General features: G+C 32.2%; 2 protein-coding genes across 2 annotated transcripts; both read right to left on the bottom strand.

The window, feature by feature from the left end:
* Nucleotides 1–7370: 7370 nt before the first annotated feature.
* LOC145042650 (ACT domain-containing protein ACR11-like) lies at nucleotides 7371–10107 on the bottom strand. Its single transcript, XM_078991109.1, has 10 exons — nucleotides 9814–10107; nucleotides 9334–9388; nucleotides 9119–9244; nucleotides 8918–9012; nucleotides 8680–8764; nucleotides 8445–8504; nucleotides 8236–8291; nucleotides 8049–8154; nucleotides 7650–7718; nucleotides 7371–7577 (listed from the first exon to the last, which is right to left on the bottom strand). Exons 1-10 carry the CDS (start codon nucleotides 9963–9965, stop codon nucleotides 7515–7517), a joined length of 867 nt encoding a protein of 288 aa, XP_078847235.1. The 5' UTR covers nucleotides 9966–10107; the 3' UTR covers nucleotides 7371–7514.
* Nucleotides 10108–14928: 4821 nt separating this feature from the next.
* ERD1 (Clp ATPase) lies at nucleotides 14929–19908 on the bottom strand. Its single transcript, XM_078991108.1, has 12 exons — nucleotides 18834–19908; nucleotides 18612–18757; nucleotides 18275–18504; nucleotides 17975–18083; nucleotides 17755–17885; nucleotides 17528–17629; nucleotides 17170–17451; nucleotides 16978–17066; nucleotides 16589–16883; nucleotides 15841–16074; nucleotides 15471–15707; nucleotides 14929–15372 (listed from the first exon to the last, which is right to left on the bottom strand). Exons 1-12 carry the CDS (start codon nucleotides 19502–19504, stop codon nucleotides 15061–15063), a joined length of 2838 nt encoding a protein of 945 aa, XP_078847234.1. The 5' UTR covers nucleotides 19505–19908; the 3' UTR covers nucleotides 14929–15060.
* Nucleotides 19909–20271: the final 363 nt, after the last annotated feature.

Below are 20271 nucleotides of genomic sequence, written 5' to 3'. Positions count from 1 at the left end.
TAACTTCTAGGGTTTCCCTAATTGCCCAACCTCCAACCCCAGAAACCCTTCACCTCCAAAACCCTAGCCTCATTTACCTTCTTTCCTTGTATTTGGTGCTTTAGAGAGAGATTGATCAGTTGGTTGCTATTTTTATGTCTGGAGAAGCAACCTCCAAAGAATTTCTACCTTCTTATGGCCTTCTCAAGCTCTATAAATTATCAAGTGCCCACCTTTAAGGCTTTTGATCGCTAGATCTAGGACTTAGAGCTTAGTTGGTCACCTTTGTCATGACTACTTGGAATTCTAGTTCCAAGAGACCATAAAAACAGGTAACTAATCTTCAAGAGCTCAAAGCAAGAGAAGAAAGTGAGAAGGTACAGAGAGTTTTGGCAATTGCATGAAGAAGTGCAAGACCAAAAATGCAATCCTTATATCTACATGCATAAATTCAAGTTAATACCAATTAGGTCTTAACATTTTAAGAAACCATGTCCCTACGTCATGAATGTGTATGTAAGGTCCTGAGAACGGATCTTACCAGAGATCAATAACAAACACAATCACACAAATCAAGAATAGAGGCGAAAAGTAAATAAACCAAGCTTGCACACGTTTTATAGCTATAAACGTCTGGTACAACTGAAATAGACTGACAAATCCTCTATTTATAGGGACCACGACCGAGAAGGGTTTACGGCCGTAACCTCATTACAACCGTAAACCAGCAAAAAAACATACTAACACACTCCATCTATACGAAATTACTATTACATTGCAAAGCCTAGATCAAACCACTAATTTGGACCCTTCAATCTCCCCTTTGGTTTGGGCTAGCTTGAAGTTAACCTTTATTAACTACCATGATGTCCGCTTGCCCCATTGCCCCATTCCACATCCGCTTGTTAAGAATCTGAGCAACCATAGTTGTATACACCTTTGCAGCATCCTCAAAAGTATCCTATGCAACCAAAATCTGAAAGTTGCTTATGTGATGAACATCCCATTTTCAAAATTGTAACAAATCTCTTCAATCATAGACTTAAATGCATCCATTCTTGAGCTTGATGACCGCAGCGGAAGTAATTTCATCAAAGACCCAACACTCCATTGAACTTAGAGATCCATCTTGATAATGTTGAAGCACAGGGAACTATTTGACCTGCTTGGTTGCATGTCACATCACGACTTGCAGAGGCTTATCAGTTTTAGGATCAATGATAGCATAATGCTCTACTATAACAGACTCAGCAGTATTCATGGCAGGAAACCCTTTCTTAACTTGATCTTCAAGGAAGTGCTTGAACTGAGTCGCCTGAGGATTGTTTGTTAGATTGGAGAAAGGAGCTCGAGACAATTCAGTCAAATCGACCCTAGTCCATGAACTGAAGTCATGACTATCTCTATAAAGCTCAGAATTGGCACTTTTCCTTAGAACGATCCACATCTTGAGAGGATCATTAATCTTTAAAATGTAAAAATTCAATTCATTATATTGCTCATTCTATTACTTTGTTCGTTCCATTAATTTCTAATTTAATTTTTTTCATATCAAATAGACCACAGTGATTGAAGCAATTATCCATATCCGGATTATTAGGATAAATATAATCTTTGTTTGTAATATGTAATAATTTGGCTGTATTGTATTTTTGTTGCAATATTTAGATAATTGTTGGTATCTTCAGTGTGTTTTATATATTCGCATTTGACAACTCTCGGTTTGCTTTTCTTTTGCAAAACATCAACCAACTCAAATCTCAAAGACAATATATGAACACAAATCACATGAGTTCTTAGAGTTTATTACTTCCAGATTCTCTTCAAGATTCCACAACGATCATAAACTTGCAAGGAAGAAAATCACAACAATATTTTATGGCATAGAAAACCAATTTACAGTGTAATCCTTCGCAGCATTAGAAGGGACATCTTCAATGACTTTTTCTTGTCCCTTAGGGTAATAGATTCCAGTACGACCATCAGGGACCCAAACGACATTAGCATCTGAAAGAGACCCACTGCATAAATTCTTGTTCTTAGCTTCCTCATGGTTCAGTTTTGTAGTATGATCAGCACCCCCACTCTTTCTATGATATGCCTTTCTCAATGCTGGTCTGAAAATAATTAATAAATATACTTAGTTTTTCATGATCTTATAAACTGTAATATCCGTTCAAAAAAAATGCAAATTATGCGTAATCATTGTTTAATTTAACAAATTAAATTTAAGATTAGGAGAAATTATTGAATCGGTGACTTTGAACGAATGGTATTCTTGTCTCATGGTTATATTGAAGCATTGATCATCAACCATTGAGCATTTAGATTTTTGTGAATAAAATATAGATACGGTAATCAAAGTGATTGAATGAAGATATGGTGGCAGTTGGTTTCTTTGTTGAGTTAAATTATTACTCCAATAACTGGATTTCCTTATCAACCTTTCAACAAGAAATATAAATGATCATCAAGTTTGAAAAATTATTATTTTGAAATAAATATGTATTATTTTATTTATTTTTTGACAAAAAAAAAAAAAAAAAATTTAAAACTTATTTTTAGTAAAAAAACAAGTTTGAAAACTGCTTTTTATTTCGAAAATTGCCTTTTAGTTCGGAAAATGTTTTTAGTTCGAAAAATAATTTTCGAAATTCTTTTTCGTTAAAAAAATCTATATTATAAAAACTGCAATTTTGGAACTTGATAGTTATCAGTGTCTTTTGTTAATTACTATATCACTTTGATAGTAACGTGCGATCCATCCAAACTTGTAATTTAACAGATTGTCTCATGTTTTATGTCTTTTATAAAATATCATTATGTAGTTAGAATATTTACAGATTTCTATTGTCAAAAATAGTTAACTCATTGATATTAGGGATGAAATAATTATTGTTATATTAAATTAAAATTTTGATATAAATTAATTTTCTAATTTTAGATTATATGATAAACAGATACTAAGTTAGAGTTTAAAATTTCGAAATGATCAAATATTAATTTAATAAAATTTACAAACAAAGTCAGATAAAATTATTAAAATAAATATTCATCTCAAACCATATAATCTCAATAAACTATATATGTCGATATTGTGGGTTGTTTATATTGGTTACTCTTAATTTTATAAAAATTTATACTTTAAACATCCTTTTGGTTTATTTGACTATGATTTAACACTTGTATAAATTATGAAATTAAGTGCAATAGCTTTGATTTCCAAGTGCTAATATTAAAATTAAATTAATTAATTCATTTACAAAAAAAATCAAATTAATATAGTTAAAAAAAATATTTAATTTTAACCACATTAGAAAACCTCAATTAAGATAAGATATAAAGATAATTTGTAATATTAAGTACTATTAAATATAAGTATCTTGATTTTTTTTATATTTATTTTTAAACAAGTTAAATGATTATATATTAAGAATTAAGATTAAGATGTTGTCTTTTAATATTTAGAATTGTGTTTTTTTCAATTTGTAATGTATTATCATTTAGTTATTAAAAATAAATTAAAATAATATCAAGTAACTGAAATGCTTTATATTAATTTGTAGGAGTTGGCAAATAAAAAAATCAAATTAATGTGTTAAAATATAATTATGTATTTTGAATCACACTAGTTAAATGATTTATTTTATATGATACTTAATGTATTCATGTATTTATATGCTTACAAATGTTCCTATCCAATAAAATTATGATAAATATCATCATTCCATATTTTTTTAATTAACTCATTAAGGTTATATTATGAATATATCAATTACAATTAAATTGAATGGTGATTTGTCATAATTTTAGTGGGTAGGAATAATTGTAGGTATAAAAGGTAGGATGTAATTTAATTTCTCTTGTAATAATATTGATAAGTTATTTATTTAAATAACTAAGTCAATCTAATGTGAAATTTCCAATAATTTATTACTGAGATTTATTATTATTGTTGTTTTGGATAAATAAGATGTTATCGAACACTAATCACTCCCATGTAAATGCAATGGATATACTTCTCTTACCACATCAACCGATATCAAAATAGGTCTCCCCTGGCCCTTAAAAATTAGGGATTTCCTTCCAAATCTACGAAAAAAAAATGGTTTTCCCTCGCCAAATAGATGAACAGTCTAGTAAAATACTTATTAATTGTGACATTTAAAAACCAATACCCGTCAAATATTTATTAGTTGTACTTTCAAGTTATAAATTTTGAATGACTAAGGCGAAGACTTAAAAGTAACATCGGTAGAAATAGTTGTCAATCATTCACTTTTATAAGTCTTGCTACCTCTTTCATTTCTAATTCTCGTTCAATATGGAATGCGTGAAAAACAATTGTTTCAAAAACAATTCATCCAACATTATCTTATGAAAAAAACAAACCCTGTAGTTTCAGTAAAATTTTAAGGGAGCCTTTTACCTATATTGAAGACTAATTTTTTGGTTTCTTCCAAATATTTAAATCAAAATCAGTTCAGATTTTCGAAAACATTTAATTGATACTGGAAACGATTCTATGATGGATTCTAAATCCAAAAATCCATCATGATTGGTTTTAGGACCAATTATGTGCAATTTGGTTTGGTATATTAACGCTTTTTGCAATAGATTATGAATAATAGATTTATGAATTTAATTTTACTATTTTACTAATAATTGATTTTTTTGTAAAGTATATACTCAATTAATAAATAATAATTAGGGATGAGCATGGGTCGGTTTTTGGCTAAAACCAAACCAAACCGTAGAAAGTCGGTTTTCGGTTTTTAAACTCATATAGGTTCGGTTTTTGCAAGGGTCGGTTTTTCGGTTTTCCGGGTTAGGTTTATGGGTTTTCGGTTTTAAACCGTGGGTTTATGAAATCCTGTTTTTTTTTCTAGATTATACGTTTAAAACTAGTAAAAATGTGTTGCGATAAATAGTATTAGTGTATGATTTATAGTTTTGTGTTTGTATTCTTATTTGGCCCATTTTTGATGTAATCGGGTATACATATATCTCAATCAATGAAAGGAGATTTTCATGAGAAATACCAAGATTTCATTGGCCCTTTTGTATTTGTCCTATTTTTGATGTAATTATATATATATATATATATATATATATATATATATATATATATATATATATATATATATATATATATATATATATATATATATATATATATATATATATATATACCAATCAAATTTATTGATAGTCAAACAAATTTGTACGCAATATGTTTTGTATGATACTAGCTATAGTTTAAAAATATACTTTGTAGCAAATTTGTATGAAATATACTTTGTAGCAAAAAATCCATACTAGCTATAGTTGGTATGATATACAGTTTAAAAATAATAATAATAATAATAATTGTACCGTACCATATTCACCTGTGCCTCTATTATATCGCTTCAATAAAAAATAGAAATTGTTAGAATTATCTCCCTACCTAATAAAAGAGTAGTACATTTGTCACATGTCAATCAATTAGAGTTTCACATTAATTATTTACCACTTGTAATTCTAAGGTTTTCCTCATTAATTAAATTTCCACTGATTCACTCTTCCATTTTACACATATCAAACACGTCAACAAAAAATTTATTTGTAATATTTATTGCCTATTTTATTAAATTATTATTATTTTTTTTTATCATTGCTCAATAATTACCTTATAACTTAATTAAAATTATTTTTACCTTTCTAATCCGTGGTGCCCAGGGTTATAAACTAGTTCCCAAATATTCATAAAGGATGTAAATCAGAGTCTAACTACATTTCATTACTTCATTATTCATCAAACCATAGAAAAAACTCTATAATTAATTTATCAATTTTGCCGTTTCCTTGATTATCTTTTTATTTGTAAAATAACATCTGAACTATTATCAACAATAGATCAAATTAATTTCCAAAGTAGCCCAAGGTTATATGTTTATTCACCACTGTAGGCATGTGACGTCTAAAGAAAAAAAGAAAAATAAATAAATAACACACAAAAGAGACTGAAAATACATACAATTGGATACTACTAATTTACAACACATCTGATTGATGTAGAATTTATATTATACATAATCTTCTTCATATCTTTAATGAAAATAAGAAATGTATATAACGTAATAAGAGCTTACTTTATGTAGAAGGTATGCATGTTTTGAGCTCCTTTTCCAATTGTTGTAGACATCTTGCAAGAATCGACTCTATCTATGTATCTCATTTAGCTTCGCCATTCCACCCTCTTTTATAACCACCATGCTTTCTATTTTATGCCTTATTTATTTATATATTTATATTTATATTTATATATTAGGCAACAGCCAATAAGACTAAAAGAGACAGTTTAGTTTCCCAAGAAAAATGGTTAGCACCATCTAGCCTCATACATCATCATCTCTTCTACTTTTGGTCATCCTACAAGTCACCTACAACAAAAACAAAATCCCATTTAAAATATTAAATAAAATAGTTCCAATTTCAAGATTGGTAAAATATTAAAATTAAAGTTTTAAAACCAATCATATGTATAAAAGACGAAAATAATGATGGAGACATCCATGATCCATGTATGGGCTTGAAAGGATGATTGCATGAAGTAGTTCTCATATTGCCCACAAATGTGTAATCTTGATAACTACCATCATGAGTCATGCCATCATTACACCATGTCCCAAAAACTCAACTCATTATCTCATCCATTTTCATGCCATACCCAAATACCTAATCACGAATTGTCCCCATTTAAGATGATGCTTATATGCATCTTCTAAACATAAATTATTATATCGTATAGCAATATTGTAACTTTTGTATTGGACCATTCTAATTTTAACATCTTCTGTCAAAAAAATCAAAACCGAGTCTAGAATACTTGAGTATTTTGTATTATTAAATCAAGATTTTGTGAGCACAAATGTGTAAAAGATCAGAAAATGATAGAAACATCGCTAGGTTATCATCCGAATAATACACAAACAAAGTTTTATATGTACGCAAGTGGGAGGGAGAACACATCGATTTTCTTGCCTTAATCTTTTAGAAGTCTATAAAACTAGATAAACTCAAGGTTCGGATAAGGTTTGATAAAAACCTTTACAGTTTCCTTCTGCCTTATAATAATTGACTATATTCTCAAATCTCAATTAAGAATCCATCAATAATCACATGGACCATGAGAATTATAGTTTAGAAAGTTATGTCATTTCTTTCAAAACAATAATTATGATCTTTGTTACGAGTTTATACTCAATTAATAAACCTGGTTAACTAAATTAAAATTTAACTTTAATATGATCCTGCGCGCATTTAGTTACAAACTTATAATCTTAGGTATTCTGAAAGTATGTTTCCTAAAATAGAAACATTGTACATGCAATTTGCACAAGTTAGAGTAACAAAACAAGTAGGATGGAGTAAGATTTAAGAAGCATCAACATAATGCACAAACGTTTCAGAAATATGTAAAATTGTAAATACAAAAGTGAAGTAACGATAAGCAAGTTGTGATTATATAAACTTGCATCTTTCAGAATCCTTCAAAAACTCGAATCCTCTGTTGTTGGTCTCCTCAGAAAGTATCGTAAACTATTCGCCAAAACCTACAAAATGTTTCTTAAACTTAAAATCTTACACCCTAAAAATCATGCTGTGATTGTGAATTCTCAAATCACCTGTTGAAGTGGCTCAATAAGTGATTTACCCCTGTAATTCACATGAAATTTACCCTTTGCCAACAACCCCTACATTGCAATTTAATAAGTCGTTATATATGGTAAAAAAAAAAGGTCTAGGGTTCAAGTCTCGAAAAAGATTCAATGCAAATTGGGCTCCCTTGTGTGGACCAGTGTGTAACTTACTTATTTACATACACAGACAGTGTGGGCCAGCTCAGGGTTTGCTGAAAGAATTAACTTTTTTGCAGAAAAAGATTGCTTCTTAACTACTTTACACAAAGAGTTTTTAATTTACTTTCAAAAAGAGCCCTATGAGACTCCCACGTATATAGAGACAGATAGGACAGTGTCTAGTCAATGTGGGACCCAGACCCCAATAACAGGTTTCCAGATTACCTCAGTGTCAAATTCGCCTGACTCCACTGCAACATTTATATCCGTGAAAATCTTTACAAGATCCACCAGTAATCCAGGCCGATCCGCGGTTTCTACTGAGAGCAAACTGTAAAATCCAACACTCACTTTTTTTTTTCTCTTTTGCTAAAAGAAATTCATAATATAAAAATGGTTCTTCTTATTTTACCTTCGATTAGGGCCATCATCGCAGACATTTATGCGCGTTGCAATGTCTACATCAAGCTGAATAGTTAACCAATTATTAGGAGAAAAAAATATTTGATAAATAGTTAAATACACAACTTTACATACAAAAACTCAATAAAGTTTAAATTTTAAAAGGTAATATATTTGCTGGTTTATATGTTAAAAGGGGTGATGATTATTGATTGATACCTTATGTTTTGGTGCCTCGATTCCAAAGGCTTCCCCCATAGCTAACTGGGCACTTGATTCCTTTCATAAATTTTATAAGGGCAAATTAGTCATTACAGTTAAAAATATATTATTAAAACTTATATGGTTTGATTGGAAATAATCAAGTATAAGTGATTGAACAACAAAATTGTACAAAATATAATGGTTATTCTGTAATTTGCTTATTTTAAAAAGATCAAGACAAGGATAATACTGGGTGATATTTAAGGAGGTTGCTAATAATTGTTAAACGAATTGCTTCAAGCAACTCTGGGTCTTCAACCTTACGCCCAGTTGAGCTGCAAAGAAACCGGATATAAATGAATCAAATTTTAAAAATTTGATGATTTATTAATCGTGATTACTAAGTTTTTTATTAACAATCTTGCTGAAATTATGTAAGAAAACGATGATTTAATTTGATAAGAAGATAGACATAGCTCAATGCTTACGCTTTAGTGATTGAAAACTTGGTGTGTTTCCCTGAAGAATCTAGATGAACATTTGCTTTCACAACATTTAGTCCAAGATTTTGCAGAGCGTTCATCTGTACATATATTTTTACATTTATGATTTATCCCATAATCACACAACATGTTTAGATGAATATAAGTTTATAACGATGAAAAAACAAAATTGATGGGCAGACGCACAGTGTCAAGAAGAGCTCCAAGGCGATTCCCGAAGGTAATCTGTACGAAAGTTGCATTGAGATCGGAATCCTGGTCTATGATCACCTTTGGAATCGGAACATCATCTGTTTCCTGATAAATTTCATCCTGTTCGACACCAGATTGAAGACAGGGATGAAATTAGATAAGTTTCAAAGATAAAGCTGAAGTTTTAGAACAAATTTCTTGCTTGATACCTCTAAAGCTGTGGTTGAAGCTTTTGGAATCATAGTTCTCAGTGAATATGATAATCTGGGTAAGAACCCATATCAGGATAACAAAACAAAACAAAAAATAAAAAAACGTAGATCCTGAATCCGTGATGCGTGTTATAAAAGAAATCGATGGTGCTTTGGATCCTAAATTCCTAACTAGAACGATTATTCTATTTTCATTTCCTTACTTATGAAACTGTATATCAGCTGTGAAATTCTGAATTATACTTAAAAGTTGCTCAATCGGTAAGAATCCACTTTGAATTAAGACGATAGCTACAAAAATTAGCTACTAAGTGGTCAAATCAGTGATATTAAACTTTGAAATTTGAAATTCGAGATTCCATGTATTTACAGACAGAAAGAAACCTTAGAAATCTTGAGAGGTCAAATATCACACAATGCAGACAGCTTACTGAAATAGAACTGGGTTGGAATTTATAAGTTAATTTAGTATCATACCTGGATTTGGGGGAAACACAGAAGTGTCTAGCAGGATTCGAACCAAAAGAAAAGGTAGAAATTGGGGATTTAGAGATGGGTTGCTTTGGAGATGCAACCAAATCGTCATAAACCCCTGCAATACAACCGTAAGAACCCATAGACACGGCCATTTGCGGATTGCCTGGTTAAAATGAACACTTCGTATGTGAAATTTGAAGTCTAAACAAAAGGGGAATCAGAAATTGGAGTTGTTGAATTGGGGGAGAACGTGGGCATGACGAAAATCACGAGGTTGAGGGTTGGTGCGAAAATTGATGATGGACTGCAACAAAAGTGTAATACGTCAACTTGTAAGATGGGAGTACACTTGTACTCTATTTTGCTTCCCATTTGTAGCTTGCATGGGAAATTTTTCTAAATTACTAAAATATATTATTTTTGGTTTAAAATACAGTATATTTTATTGTTGTAGCTATAATAAAAAAAAATATTATAACGGATTCAAATAAGATTTAACCTATTCAGCCGTTCTAAAATTTAACTTATTTGAGTGGTGGTTTGTTGTTTTAGTAAGATTAGGATTTTAATCGTAGGCTCCTAGTTTCGTTTGATCTTTACCAAAAAAGACCATGATTTTAAAGCGTACACATAATGGGTTGGAGGAAATGAATTTCTACCACCTTAATAATATTGGTTTTGAAGCAAGATCAAACTTAAGTTCGTAGGATCGCACATTGGATCATAAGAATGTATACTAATTTGATTTCATCCATTCTCTTTAATTTGGTCTTTAATATCTGAAAGTGTAAATTCTAAAGTCATTTTCTAACCCTAAAAGACTAATCTAACAGTTCAAAAATCCAGCGTAGCCTCAAAGATTTAGACCTTCATCTTGAAATTGAGCCCAAAAAACCCATTTATTCTGCTTGAAATCAAGCATCACATATCACACGATGCCACACAAAGTCTCACAAGTTCGTATATGCATCTCAAAATAGGTAGAGCCTCACGAAATACACATCATGTAGGTTTGTCCCTTTGTTTAATTTTTTTGTTTAAGATGTCAAGATGACCTTGTTTTTTCAGCTCAAGATGTTCTTCCTAATTCATTATGTGTTATTATTTGTATAGATTTGTGATGCCATATATTTCTTGAAGGGTGTACGCAATGATCTTAAAAAGATAGTTTCTTTTAAAGTAAATTACTGAAATTGTCTCTATAGTTTGGTCAAAATCCATGTTTTGAAAACCGGACCGGACCAGCCGGTTCGACCGGTTCAACCGGGAACCGGTCCCGGATCCGGTTCTTAAATGCCAAAAAACCGGTATCCATTTGAACCGGTGAAAACCAGTAAAAACCGGTACAAACCGGTCCGGTTGAACCGGCAAAACCGGAAATTTAAAAAAAATATATATATATTTTTTTGTATTTTTGATATAATTAAATATAATTATGACATCATCCGGTTTTCCCGGTTTTTGAGACCGGTTGGACCATCTAAACCATCGAACCGGTAAGACGACCGGTTCGGTTTCCGGTCCGGTTTTCAAAACATTGGTCAAAATTACATCTTTGGTTCCTAACTTTTTTTGGCATTTGGATCGTCGATGTGGTTTGATTTTGTTATGTTTTTTGTTCCTATGATTTTGTCAAAATTGCACGTTTGGTCCTTAAATTTAGGTATGTAAGGCATGAAAACGCAACAAAATCAAACCATAGGGACGATCCGAGTGCAAAAAAAAAATTATGGACCAAACATGTAATTTTTTACCAAACCAAAGGGACGCTTTCAGTAATTTACTTTTTCTTTTATTTGTTATGTTTTGTTTTCAGTCGTTCAAATGTGTTCTGTCAAGTCTCTATGAAGATCATGATGGATCTCAATATTACATATTAGTTTTCTTATTGTCATATACTCATCGCTACCAATCTCTAGTGGTTGTGTCGGTGGATCGATTCATGCACTACAATGAAGAATTTGGTGCAGTCTTGTTATATATGTCGTTGAATATCGATGGTTAACATTAATATCATAAGATAATCGGGAGTGCCAAATAAGGCATCTTATATCCATAAATCACGTAAGTCCACAACTTCAAGTATATGATCGTTGGATAGCCTTGATTACCTTGTGTGCATCGACCATGATATGCATTCAATAAATTTCTTCATTCTCATTGGATGTCATCCAAGTTTCTTAACATTCCAAGAAACCCTTGTACATGTGCATGATGAGCATGCATTTATTGGATGTCATTGGAAATAGAGTAGGTTTACACATATTGTGGACCATACAGCTTCATGACATGTTTGTAAAATTTGTGAAGACTTTCTTACGTGATACACATCCTAAGATTCTCATCTAGTCCATCGGTAGGGTGTTATATGTTATCATATGAAGTATGGTTGAGTATATTTGCAATGGATTAGGATCTACTCTATCTCTCGCATCAAGATATTGTTGGAAATATGAACACGCGTTCGTCACATGTTCGACTATAGACTAAAATAAATGTTTATGCATTTGAAACCGGTCGTAAAAAATCCTATTTGCCACCTTTCTAGCAACGCATATCGCCACTTGTAGCACCATGTCAAAAGTTTGAAGTTGAAGATGAAGATGAAGAAGACATTTTAGAATAGTTAAAAAGAAAGTGTTGGTGTGGTATAAAATGGTATATTAGGTTGGTATTTATAGTGTATTAGAAATGAAGTACAAAATCAAACAAAATAGTTGTTGGTTAGTCAAAAAAACACACACACATACACATGCACACACACATAAAGCAAGAGAGAGAGAGAGAGAGAGAGAGAGAGTAAGGGAGTGAGTGAGTGAGTAAATAGATGGGATGGTGTATGTTGAGCCACCACAACCTTTCGGTACCGATGGGTAGATAAAAGCACGAGTTGGCCAAGGCCACAATCGATTTTTGGTCAAAAAAGAAATAATAATAATGTTAATTTGGTTGAAATATTGCAATTATACAAATGTTTGTTTATAAGACCATCTATATCAGTGCAATATCGCTAATCTTTCAATTGTGTCATATCAGCTTTACAATGACTACTTACATCAGTGCAATAACATTCATCTTATAAAAGTGGTCTCACTGCCATATCAACATATATATATATATATATATATATATATATATATATATATATATATATATATATATATATAGTTTAAATAAAGAAAATATAAAAAACAAAAACATTATTTAATATGAAAAATCATTTTGCAAGGTTTGTTATATTTGAAGGACATGTCTTATGTGACATAAAAAAAAGTGAATTGGTGGTACTGTAATAACTTTTTGATATGTAAGGCCATCTACAACGCTTAGATCATCCACATCAGTGCAATATCACTAATCTTTCAATTTTGTCACATCAGTTTTGCAATGACTACTCACATTAGTACAATAACACTCATCTTTTAAATGTGGTCCCCATTACTACATAAACAAAAATTGAGGATCATCGACGTATGAATTGTTATAACATAAATATAATAAGTTAAAATCTGTAATTATCAATGATCCATGTTAATATATTTGTGGATTAAATAAATAAATTAAAGTGTATCTAATGTATAAAGCCTTTGCAAGGCTTTCAAGTATAACAAGAGGAGATCCTACGTGGACTTGCAAGTTTCATTTGCAATGCCACATAAGTCACAATTCAATGCCACATGGACTTCATCTTGCAAAGTATGAAAGGCTTTCAATTTAGCTTTAATAATATTTTAATAAAATCAATATATATATATATATATATATATATATATATATATATATATATATATATATATATATATATATATTAAAAACCGATTCGAATCGACAGGTTGAACCAGTTGGAGCGGAAAATAGAGACGAAAGTGGTTCAATAAAAACAGATTTTATGTCATTTTTTAAACTGAATCGAACCAGACGGTTTGTTAAAAACTATTTGATTCGATTTATTAGACTTGTATAGTTAGATTTTATTTAGCCTGTTAAAAGCACAACACATTTCTAAAGAAAATTAAATATTTTCAAAGTGAACATAACTCGAAGGACGACGCACACCACATCAGATATAGGAATTTTCTTGATTGAATCAGCGGTCGAACTAGTTGAACCGACAGTCGAATCGAGAAAATGTTATCAGACTAGTTCAACTAAAAATTAGTTTTATATATATATATATATATATATATATATATATATATATATATATATATATATATATATATATAGGACTAGGTTATTTTATTTTTTATATTTATTGTGTGTTAGAATGCACCAATACAAATTTAATAATTAAATAATTATTTAATTAAATAATTATAGATATTAAATTATTTCCATAATTATATGTATATTAAATGATATCCATAATTATAATTCTCTTTTTATGGAAACTAATTAAATTCGTCGTTAATGCCAGCAATAACATTCTTTCAGAATGAATTTGCATCTAAGTTTTTATATGTGAGTTCGTACTTTGTTTCAAGAGTCAATCACTTAAAATACAATAAAGTTGTATGGAATATGAAGAACGAAAGTGTATTCCACTAGAATACACTCTCATTATGCTGCAATATACTCTCATTCTGTTGCAATACACTATCATTCTTCTAGATATGAATTTATTCTGAAAAAAATATTATTGTTGACATTAATAACGAATTTAATTAGTTTCTATAAAAATAAGTTATAAGTATGGAGAGCATTTAATATATATATATAATTAACACTAAATTGTTATTGGTGCATTCTAGCGCACATAGTGTTATTGAATTAATGTGAGCGGTCATTACAAAGTTGATGTGTCATAATTGAAAGATGTGAGTATCATTCCTAGTTGACCACTCCCATAACCTCAAAATTTTGCACATGGAAATCGAACTTAAAAAAAAAAGGTTAAATTTTGCACATGGAAGTCGAACTTAAAAAAAAAAGGTTAGTAACTTCCATTTTGTCTTTACGATACAAGTCTTAACCAATTTTGTTGCATGGCATCCTTTATAAACCGTGCTAAGCCAAATTTGCGAACTTTTCAATTTTGCTAAAATAACTTAACAAAAATAATTAAATTCAGCCAAAAAAATCTAAACATAAATTAACTTCACAACTGGAATAGCGTTAAACAATAAATTATGAATTATATATTTACTGAACCTCAATGAATTCACAACATTCCTCTAACATATACACAATCAATATGAATCACTTTGTACATTAAATAATAATTAATCGGTTTCTTCATATATTCACCTATGACAATGCTGATGTGTCAGACAAGTAAACATTCCGGCGAGACTTGTTACTAACCACCGGATTTCCCGAATCATCAATCTCAATGACAGCAGTGTCCCCCTTCTCAAACTCTCCAGAAAGAAGCGATTCACTCAATGGATTTTCAATTATCAAAGTCAACGCCCTTCGAAGAGGTCTTGCCCCATAACTCCTATCAAAACCTTGTTCACATATAAGCTCCAATACCGGTACAGACACTTCCAGATTAATTCCAAACGAAACAAGCCTCTTTTTCACCTCTTCCAACATCATATTCAATATCTCAAGCATCTGCAATCAAGACAAAATAAACAATGTCAGTCTCAGTCAAGTCAAGTCAAACACAATACAATCTGTTATGTTTTGTTCTGTCTAAGACAAAGACAAACCTGAGTCTTTTCGAGAGCACGGAACACGACAACTTCGTCTATCCTGTTTAGTAACTCGGGCCGAAAATACGCTTTGAGTTCTTCCATTACTAGTGATTTTAATCCGGCATAAGAAGATGAAGACTCGTTTTCATCAAGTAGGAAACCAATGGAATTGTGTCTCCCCTTCGCGATAGCCGTGGACCCCACGTTAGAAGTCATCACCACTAACGCGTTTTTGAACGACACTCTACGACCCTGAAATTATGACAAAATCTAATGAGATATATGACATATACCGGATGACTAATGACTAGTCATCCGATATAAACGCACCAGTCATCCAATATCGGATGACTGGTGTGGTTTTTGATTTCCCAGGATCACGAACCTGGGAATCGGTCAGGTGACCATCTTCGAAAATTTGGAGAAGAATATTGAAGATATCAGGATGAGCTTTCTCTATTTCGTCAAGAAGCACAACTGTGAAAGGCCGTTTACGGATGGCTTCCGTAAGGGTCCCGCCTTCACCATACCCTACATACCCTGGCGGTGAGCCTATTAGTTTGCTGACTGTATGGCGTTCCATGTACTCACTCATGTCCAATCTTAGCATCGAACTTTCCTATTAAAAAAATTTTAAAAAAAAAAGATGTAAAAAAAATTTATAAGGAAAAAAAAAACTAAAAAATATCAAGGTTGTAAAAAACGCTCGACGTTACCTAGTCGGTGGACTAGGGTCAAGGGATTAATCGGCTAGGCGGAGATTAATCGGGGGATTAATCGGGTACCATTAAATGCTAATTTATTGAATTTTTAAAAATTAAATTTGACTAATATCATATCAAAGTTCGTAAATACCAATAATATGATAACATAATAGGTTAATATGATCAATACAACACTAATCATGCCTCAAATAGTTTCCGTTGAGATAAAACTTCTTCAAAATGTTAAAATTTCATCGTTTTGTAATGTTTCACTCATTATGTATGCAGGGATTAATCGCTAGGCGCCTTCTAATCGGTCGAGTAGCGCCTAGGGATTAATCGGGACCTAGTCGGGATTTTTACAACAGTGAAAAATATAAAGGGTATTATTATTGTAAATCTATATAAGGAAGAAAAGATGGTTTTTACCGAGCCAAAGTAGGAAGCTGCTAGGGCTTTTGTGAGTTCGGTTTTGCCAACTCCCGTGGGCCCACAGAAAAGCATGGCGGCAATCGGACGGTCAGGATCGTTTAATCCTACACGAGATCGCTTCACAGCACGACAAATGGCATCCACAGCTTCATTTTGACCACAAACTCTTTCTTTTAATCGGTCTTCAAGTCCCACCAATAACATTCTTTCATCAGCTGTCAGCTGTTGAATTGGAATCCCTGACCATAGTGAAGCAACTGCTGCTATTTCATTAGCCCCCACAATTGTAGGCCTAAAAAAAAGTAGTTCAAAAATCATAATTTATATAAAAGTAACACCACAGCAAAATTCTAAGTAGAAGTTTATAAGAATATAAAAAAGCATACTCTTGATCATCAGATGTGGAAGAAGTCAAAGCACCATCATTGTTTGTGTCTGTTGGGTCAACAAGATTGCTTCTTCTGCTTGCCAAAACCTGAATTTGGATAATGAGGTTTTTCATTTATTAATGCTTTTTTAAACTTGGAAAAATCTATCCAATTATAGAAAGTAGTGAAAAATGTAATGTAGTCACTTACCACATCATGCATAGCTTGAACTGCTTTAATCTCTTGCCAATAGTCATTAGGAGACTTTGAAAGTATATCAATTTGCTGTTCTTTGTTCTTTCTGAAAGATTCCATTCTTGCTTTACTTCCTGCTTCATCAATGAGATCAATGGCTTTATCTGGAAGATATCTATCAGGAATGTATCTTGATGACAAGTACACAGCTGCATTTATGGCTTCCAATGTGTATTTACATTTGTGATGAGCCTCGTATTTTTCTTGTAGCCCCATTAGAATCCTCACTGCATCTTCCTGTATTTTCATAGAATGTTTATTATTTAAGAAAGAATGTTGTTATAGTTTTGTTTTAAAAATAGTATTATGTTACCTGATTTGGTTCTTCAATTATGACAGGTTGGAATCTCCGTGCCAATGCTTGATCCTTGTCGAAATGCATTCTGTACTCATCCATAGTTGTGGAAGCAATACACTGAAATAACAATGTTCTTTCTTTAAAAAAATGGTAAATATGACCTAAAATTTAAAAGTTATAAGTTATAACACATTACAGAAGTTCAAAATTTAGTATAATGAAAAATGGAGAATAATAAAAACCTGTAATTCACCCCTCCCAAGAGAGGGCTTCAAAAGATTACCAATGTCAAGTCCAGATCCCTTGTTACCTCTTCCAACAGTCCCCGACCCAATCAGTGTATGGACTTCATCAATGAAAAGAATCACATCACCTACACAACACCAATAAAATAAAATAAATTATCAAAACACACAATTATTATTATTAACCTAACAAGATTTAATGTATTTTTATGCTTACCTGACTCTTTTACCTCCCTAATTAAACTCGTTACACGCCCCTCTAATTCTCCCCTCTCCTTCGCACCCGAAATTAATAAACCGATATCCAATGACATAACTCGTTTTGTCTGCAGTTAGACCAATAAAAAAATTAACAAAATAAACACAACCCAAATGCAGTGCAACAAGTTCTGTCATATCATAGTCAAATGCGGTACAACATGTTTTGTTATGTCATATGATTGCCAGATGCAGTATAAACCTGTTCAGTTATGTCATATCATGCTTACTAAAAAGAGGGGCGAAAAGGACTAATTACCAAGAGAAAGACAGGGACATTTGCATCAGATATACGAATGGCTAGCCCTTCTGCAATGGCTGTTTTTCCAACACCAGCTTGACCTAGAAGAATGGGATTATTTTTAGTTCTTCTGCAAAGAATCTGAACGATTCTTTCAACCTCATTATCTCGCCCAATCACAGGATCAATGCGCCCATTACTAGCACTAGCAGTAAGATCCACACAGAATTGATCTAATGCGCTTTTCCCTGAAAAAAATTGTCAAGAAAATGTCAAATATCTAACACCAACATGTTTATAGAACAAAAAGGATAGCGCCATGGATACAAAAAGGCATAATATTATTATATTTTACCTTTTGCTTTTTCAGGGGATCTGACTGATGTTTTACCAAAAGAGGAATTTTTTAACATTTTCGTGGGCTCTCTTCCATCTTTGGCAAGCTCTCCTTGAAGTCTAGAGACTGCGACATCTGCCAGGTGGTTTAAATCTGCTCCTAATCTGCGAAAAACAGAACTCCACCATTAATGACTTTCAAACGCAAGCTTCATATGAAAATGGCGTTGGTTTCACTCACTTCTGAAGGACACGACTGGCGCTGCCATCGTCTACAGTGAGCAATCCGATGGCAATGTGCTCAGGCGCGATGAATTTATAACCCATAGTTCTCGAATACTCAACTGCAGCCTCGAATACCCGTTTTGTGCTATTTGAAAACGAGACATCTGTGGCAGACGTTGTTGATGTGACCTGCTCCTTTTTATCACCCTCTTCTTCTTCGTCCCAGATACTCCGAACAGCTTCACGAGCAGCCTCTATGGTGATGCCGGATTCGAGAAAGCCACCAGGAGAACGATCTTCAGCGATTAAACCCAATAACAGATGCTGCGTAAAGACCATGTCTTTGCCCAAAGCTTTAGCTTCCCTTTGAGAAAACATCACAGCTTTGATTGCTCTTTCGGTAAATCTCTCGAACACACCAGCTACAATATAGAACGACCCACGCCTTTTTCGAGGAAGGGTGTGATTATTCTTCAATTTCAAGGGTTTATGAGAGATGGAAAGTCCAAAATAAGACGACGATGCAGAAGAACAAGAAGAAGACGAAGTGTTACAGGTGGTGGAAGGGGTGAATCGGGTAACGGGTTTGGAAGAGAAACGCGACATGGGTCGGGTCAAAATAGGTGGGGCGAAGTCGAGTCGATGAATCGAAAGTGGGGAGGAACATGATGACGATGAGACCTCCATTAAAGAGAAAAAGTGCTATAAAACTATAATTATACACAAAAATTGAAGAACAGTGGGCTTAAAAGCTATAAATTTACTATACGAATCAAATCTGTGTGTGCTTATATCTACAAATCATAATCATACATGTGTGGAGCAGAAAAGATTGAAAAGAAGAGGAACAAACGGGTAGAGGATGAAACCTGCACGTTACAGTTTTCGATTTAGGGGGTTTGGTGAATGATTTCTTTCTTTTCTTGATCGATTATTTATGATTGCGTAACATGTTAGGCTGCTTTGTGTGCCGTTAATTTTAACGCCACGATGGTCAAAGGGTCGGTTCCTTCGATTGTGTTTCATTGCAAGATGCCAAATATGAGAGGGTTGCTTGCTTTGAATCAGACGGATAGAAGAAGAGGTTTAGCGGTCAACCAATGGCGCACGCAACGCCATCGGTGCCTTCTATTGTTCAAATCTTGATGCCATTAATGCTATTTTTTGTTAGTCTTCGATAACAAACAAGTTAGGATCTAATTTACTTGATCAATGGAATTTAATAATTTGACAATCTTTTTCTCAAACCAAAAGAAATTGACCCTTATACTCAATAGTTCGTTAGTGGTAAGTTTCAAATACCAAAAATATGGTATTGATATTTTGTTTTAGTTTTATTTTATTTTTGAACGTAAGCAATATATTATTAAGATTGTAGGGAGTGGTTACACAAACCATTAGAAAAACCATTAGAAAAAGGTTGTCAACTCAGTGTTACATAGCTTCACCACCAC

This window comes from Lactuca saligna, chromosome 4, assembly GCF_052625555.1.
Source record: "Lactuca saligna cultivar CGN05327 chromosome 4, ASM5262555v1, whole genome shotgun sequence".
Classification (NCBI taxonomy): Eukaryota; Viridiplantae; Streptophyta; class Magnoliopsida; order Asterales; family Asteraceae; genus Lactuca; species Lactuca saligna.
The sequence above is the reverse complement of the archived record's forward strand: the minus strand, read 5'-3'. Positions and strand labels throughout refer to the sequence as shown.

Excerpts from the sequence above, each read along its gene's own strand:
- LOC145042650 (XM_078991109.1), bottom strand. The coding sequence starts at position 9,965 with ATGGCCGTGTCTATGGGTTCTTACGGTTGTATTGCAGGGGTTTATGAC. Across the intron at positions 9,013-9,118 it reads TTGGAGCTCTTCTTGACACT|ATGAACGCTCTGCAAAATCT; the intron begins GTGCGTCTGCCC and ends ATATATGTACAG. Across the intron at positions 8,505-8,679 it reads ACCTCCTTAAATATCACCCA|GAATCAAGTGCCCAGTTAGC; the intron begins GTATTATCCTTG and ends AATTTATGAAAG.
- ERD1 (XM_078991108.1), bottom strand. The coding sequence starts at position 19,504 with ATGGAGGTCTCATCGTCATCATGTTCCTCCCCACTTTCGATTCATCGA. Across the intron at positions 18,758-18,833 it reads GCCAGTCGTGTCCTTCAGAA|ATTAGGAGCAGATTTAAACC; the intron begins GTGAGTGAAACC and ends TGTTTTTCGCAG. Across the intron at positions 17,067-17,169 it reads TTCAAGCTATGCATGATGTG|GTTTTGGCAAGCAGAAGAAG; the intron begins GTAAGTGACTAC and ends ATCCAAATTCAG.